The 6,000-nt window shown below is 39.2% G+C and overlaps 1 protein-coding gene across 17 annotated transcripts in view; it reads left to right on the top strand.

Moving 5' to 3' along the window:
• The first annotated feature begins 1,551 nt into the window (after window positions 1-1,551).
• Window positions 1,552-6,000, top strand: part of MTERF1 (mitochondrial transcription termination factor 1) — a 347,595-nt gene continuing 343,146 nt past the window's right edge. For 4 of the 17 annotated variants that reach the window (XR_011502917.1, XR_011502924.1, XR_006525811.2 and 1 more), the window contains exons 1-2: window positions 1,552-1,632; window positions 2,162-2,223. Coding sequence is in view for 4 of the 17 variants with exons in the window: in XM_014842925.3 (XP_014698411.2) it covers window positions 2,219-2,223 (5 nt within the window). In the remaining 13 variants the exon portion in view is untranslated. Of the gene's footprint in view, window positions 1,633-1,751; window positions 1,850-2,161; window positions 2,224-2,660; window positions 2,702-6,000 lie in introns of those variants that run through there. The other 13 variants (XR_011502922.1, XR_011502920.1, XR_011502942.1 and 10 more) reach the window with 11 other exon arrangements.

Below are 6,000 nucleotides of genomic sequence, written 5' to 3'. Positions count from 1 at the left end.
TTTGTTGTCATTCTTTTCTGTGTTTTATAATATGCATTTAAAATATACTTGTAATCAGAAAATTTTGGATAGAAAATATGGAACTTATTTTCAAAAGAACCAATCTCCTTTACCTACAAGATGTCATGAAGAAGGTGATGTTGCCCAAGTCAGTTAGAAATAACCCTTGATATCTAGTCAGTACAACAAAGCACGTGATACAAATCACAGAAGATTTACCGGTGAAGGAGGTATAAGACATGCATTCTTTTGCTGGCTCCTACTCTGCGGGTTTCAGTGTCTCATCTGTAAAATGAAAGGATTTGGGCTCCATGATCTCAAACATCGTCTTAAAATCTGAAGTTTAATGATTCCCAAAAAAGATTTTATTGTTTTACATTTTTTTTTTTAAAGATTGGCACCTGTGCTAACATCTGTTGCCAATCTTTTCTTCTTCTTCTTCTTCTTCTCCCCAAAGCAGCCCGCTCTCCCAACCTAGTTGTATATTCTAGTTGTGAGTGCCTCTGGTTGTGCTATATGGGACGCCACCTCAGCATGGCCTGATGAGCAGTGCCATGTCGGCGCCCAAGATCCGAAGCCAGGGAACCCTGGGCTGCCAAGTGGGAACTTAACCACCCGGCCATGGGGCCGGGCAGTTGTTTTACACTATGATTGTAAAGCAGTTTATAGATAAAATATTTACACATTTATGTATGTAAATTTATATATTTATGAGCTCCTTCCATGCAGAAACAGATTTTAGAAATCACACAAAGAGACCATTTATAATTTTTCAGGACTATTTTTTACGTGGGGGAACCACAGTAAGTGGTTTCACTTACCAGATAGACTGATTATTAGTAATTTGAAGTCCCAAAGGTAAATCTTTATCCCAAGAAACAAAACAAAGTTAATTCAAAACAAAGTGACAACAGTAAACCAGCTAACAGTAATCTAGAGTCCAGAGTGAGGACAAAACATTAATTGGTTCATTGGTGCAAGAAATGGGATGAAAAAAATTCTACTATGCTCCTATACAGAGGAGGGTAACTCAAGAAATTCTTCCTTTGCAGTAGAATTCAAGATCAAGCCAGCCTGAAAACTGACACTGGACTTGGACTAGCAGCGACACTCCAGGATTTCCAAGGTAGTTCAGGACTGATTATGAGTTTCGGGTCGCACGCGTTTTCCTGCAACAAACGCTGAGGTGTTCGTCTGCATCGTGTTAACCACAATAATAAGCGTAATTACTCTATTAGGCTGCAAAATTTACGTATATAATCGCGACTTTCCTATTGCGTGTCGTCAGCAGGCAACTGGATCCCCGCAGCAATCTTAGGTCCCTGGCTTTGGCTCGGCCCCTGGGCCCCGCCCTCCCAAACCCGCCCTCCCAAACCCGCCCTTCCAAACCCGCCCCAGACTGCGGTGTCCAGCGCTGGGTGCAGTCTCGTGCCTCCCCCTGCCGGTCCTTAGAGTCGGGCTACGGAGGATGGCCGCGTGACCGCCGGGGGGCGCAAGGCGGGCGACGCCATCTCTGCGCGCGCGGCCCGTGGCCGGAAGTTAGTCTTGTCCACTTCCGCCGCTCTGTTCCCCTCCACGCCGCAGAAGCGGAAGTAAAGCTATGTGTGGCGCGTGGGTACAGTCTGGGTTGAGGTGGGTGGGTAGCTGTTGCTGTGCTTTTATGTTTTCGGGAGCAGGTCTGGTATGGACTCTTGTTCCCGCGCAGCCTCTTGCAGCGTTGTCCTTGTGGGAGGGAGAGGGATGGGAAGAACCCATGGAATGGAACCCGTGGAATTACCTGGGTTTGAGTTAAGAAGGACTCAGCTGGGTTTGAAACTTATGCTTCAACTAGCTTAGACAAACTAGTAAGGTAGCTTGGCGCGTTTTCCGATTTTATAATTTTAGAGATAATGCCTACCTTTTAAGTCGTGGGGTTTAAGTCAGTGTATGTGGAGCGCTTAGCTCCGGTTTTACAAATCATATGGTGATTCCTTTTCCTGTCATACTCAGGAGTGTACCTGCCGTTCTTTCTCAGTATCTGTGAGGCAGATGCTTCGTATGCAAGAAGTTATGCGTCTCACGAGAGCATTATGCAGTGTTAGCTGGGATCGATGTTTTTATTTTGTATTACGAAGCCCTGATACTATTTTGTCTTCCCCCCCATTTTTTTTGCCATTTCCAGGGACAGCTATTTTCCGGTTTTTCTGGAGAAGTGCAAAGTTCTCTTTCTTTAAGACAAATGAGGTGAGAAATGCATTGCTGTAAAGGTATCTAAACTTAGCTTGTTTTGTCAAAAGAACACCAGCTGGAATGTAGTACCGTAGGCCCAGTGATGAACCATTTGTGTTAAAAGCTCCTTTATCAGGCGAATTGTGGAGCAGAAGATACCGCAAATCCTTTTTTCTTTAGACCTCACATGTTACAAGTACACAGATTGTCAGTATGTTTGTTGATTTTGGACCTCAGCCCTTGGAATAATGATTTTAGTTAATTAAAAATGTCAGTTTGAGAGATAGATTGAAATAAGTTGTGAAATATTATTTTTAAAATTTGTAGATTGAGGCAGTTGGTACTTCTTGTATTAGCCAGTTTAAATATTTATTCACTTTGCTAGATGTCATAGGAATGTCTTGAATGGGGATTGGGTGTTAAGAGAGTGAAATATCATTGATATTTTTCAGGTTTAACTTTTTTTGTGTTGAAAACTGAAAAATTGATAAAGGTAACATATTTTCCATTACGTTTTTGCACCCCTCAGCCAGTTTAATTTGTTTTTAATTTCTTGTCTGATTGCAAAATAACACATATTCATTAAGTCATGTCACAATATTTCAGAAATAGTACATAGCCCCCATTAATCTCAGAGATAACTTTCATTTTTTCCTTCTGTATGTATTGATGCTCCTCCCACCCCCTTTTTATATAAGTGGCATTATCCATACTATCCATAATATTATGCAGTTTGCTACTTAGAATATCTTGGACTTCTTTCTTTTGTGTTAGATCTGCCTTTTTTTTTTTTTTTAATATCAGGCTGTATATATTATATTGCATAGATGTACCACAATTTGTCAATCATTCTACTATTGCTGGCCAATAGGGTTTCATCTTTTTTGCTACAGCACATGATGTTGTGATGATCATTCTTTTTCACAACAAATGTATATTCTTGTCCTTTTATTTCCTTTGGATAATCTCTAAGAAGTGGAAATGCTGGGTTAAAGGAAAGGATGGATGGTGCCAAGTTCCCTTCCAACAGTGATTTGAGAATTTCCCCCATTTCTTCATATGCTCACCAACAGTTGTTATTAGTTACCTTGTTTTTAGGCTTATACCATTTTTGGGGGCCAATTTATTGCATTTATAGTATTGTAATCAAAACCAAATTTTAGTTTCCAGTTCTACGTCCAGTTCAGCTCTTTTTTCCTATATAAATAGAATACTTAGTTTTAGATTCCTCAGTAATAAATTATTATTAAACAATTCTCTTCAGTAGTAAGTATTTGTTAAGTTAAAGATTTGTGGGAAGAGGGTATTTGAATGAGACCTTGGACTGTGGATAGGTATTGGGAGGATGGGCTTTTCCAAAAGAGAGAACAGCTTACACAAAGGCAGGGAGACAACAATGGGCGAGGATGTTTAGGACCAGAGATTTGAGAAGCAGTGGTGCTTGGTTGTGAGGTTGTAGAATAGAAGAGATAGCTAGAAAGGTAGTTGGAACGGTGTGGTGAGAGCCTTGAAGGTCAGCCTGAAGATTTTGCTTTCTAAGGGAGAGCTATAGAGGTCTTTAATCAGGGAATAAGGGACATAATCACATCTTTGTTTTACAAGTATACTGCGATGGCAATTTTGAGTGACATGTCAGAGAAGCAAATTAGGGGGCTCTTATAGTCTGGGTAAGAGAGAATAACAAACAGTAGAGAGGTTGGATTTCAGAGATATTGAAGAAGCTAAATCCACATCATTATTGAGGAAGAGGAGGAAAGCAAAGCTCACTTTTAGCTTTTTAATGTGAGCAACTATTAGAATAGTGATAGTGATTTCATTAATCAGAGGAGTGCTACTTTGTTTGGGGGCTGGGAAGGATGTTCAGTTTGGTTTGGATGTGTTAGTTCATGTGAAAGATAATTCCATGGAGAGTGAATTATATACAAAGACAAAATCTACCTATGACAGATTCAAGAGAAACTTTAATAGATTTATTACTCTTTTGTTAATAAATTTGGCAAATACTTTCACTTTTAGTCTGTCATCAGTAGAATTTCTTTTGAACTTTCTCTGGCTTGTTCAGCTCTGTTTGTCATGGTGCTAAAAATCTCAAGAGAGTGTATTGTCTAGAGTAGTGGTCTTCAGACTTTTTTGATTGTGTACAATCTTAATAAAAAAGGTTTATACATGTACCTCCAATATATGTATATTTATATACTGGTTAGTTATATTTTCTGTTTTATAGTGCGATTATATTATATACATTATAAAACACATATAAAAATCAGACATTTTAAAAGGCCAAGACTAATAAAAGTTGGAGTTTTACTGTTTTCTTCCTACGTCCCATTGGATTATCTTGCACCTCTCTTTCCAAGGCACTAGTCTCATGTACAGCCGTCGGTGTTCTGTCCCATTATCCAGTAGAGGTCACTCTTGAGCATCTGTAAGAGAGAACAGATTGTTGAGCTGTGCAAGGTAGAGCCTTCATTCTGTAGTTAGGAGTATCTTATTTTTAAGTTTCTAAATTCATGCGTTTTTGGAAGAGTATGTGGTTGCAGAGCAGTGTGTGGTATTATAGAGAAGTGAAGAATAGTGAACTCAGAGCATAACGCAATCTAAAATGTATTTTTGTTGTTTGATGACTACTTTGTGAGTGTCCTGCATTTTCATTTGAATGTTACTTCATTCTATAGTTTGGAATCTTTTTTCAATTCTTTGAGGGTCTGTAGATTATCTGAGCTCCAAGAGTGCTCCCAACCTGTAGGTATAATCCAAGTTCTTGTTAAATTGGAGTAATTAAAAGGCAAGACACAGAGGATTTCTTTAATATCGATCTTGAAAGCAGTACCTCAAGCACAGAGATATTAGCAGTGAGTTGGAACCATCTATCTCAATTTTCTATTTTATTCTTAATTAGGAGAGAGGGAAAGGGAAATCCCTCCTTTAATCAGAGCCCATTGTAAGTAATTAGAAATCAAGAACTAAATTGTCACAGGTATATAGTCTGAAAGGAGAAACTATAGTTAAAAAAAAAAAAAACATGTGTTTTTGTGTGACTAAGACCACAAGTAGCTCAGGAACATAAGTCATCTGACAAATTGAATAACAGAAGAACACTTTTCTGTTGCTTCATAAAATATTTCCTATAAATGGAAGTCTCATTTTAGTTGGGACCTATGACGATTATCATATATAAGCTCATACATTTCATGTCCATTTCTAAATGATCAGGAAAATGAGTTATAGAGGTGTTTGTTTTTTTCAAGGAAGATTAGCCCTGAGCTAACATCCATGCCCATCTTCCTCTGCTTTATATGTGGGATGCCTACCACAGCATGGCTTGCCAAGTGGTGCCATGTCTGCACCTGGGCTCCGAACCTGCGAAACCTTGGCTGCCGCAGCAGAACATGCGCACTTAACTGCTGCCCTACTGGGCTGACCCTGAGTTATAGAGGTTTTAATCACTTGCTTGAAGTTGTATGTGTTGTGAAACAGATGCAGAGAGCTCTGGATCAGTCATTTGTAATATATGGAGGTGGGGTGGTGGAGAATGGTAAAAGTAACTTTTTAATGTTTATTTGCCATTTCACAGTACAGTTCCACATGTGATGGACTATGTGGATTAAATGTCCCAACTAGATCATTTTGAAGATGAAAATTGGTTTGGAGTTGTTGAGTTACGACCAAGGGGACATTAGGGTAAACTGAGTGAGATGGAGTTGGGGATCAGGAACTGTTGACTAGAGTTCTATATAAGCTAAGAATTAAGACTCGATGATACCATGGGTTTAAAGAGTACCATGAATCTAG

Source organism: Equus asinus, chromosome 1, assembly GCF_041296235.1.
Source record: "Equus asinus isolate D_3611 breed Donkey chromosome 1, EquAss-T2T_v2, whole genome shotgun sequence".
Taxonomy (NCBI): domain Eukaryota; kingdom Metazoa; phylum Chordata; class Mammalia; order Perissodactyla; family Equidae; genus Equus; species Equus asinus.
Note: the sequence above shows the minus strand (reverse complement) of the source record. Positions and strands in the feature narration are given on the sequence as shown.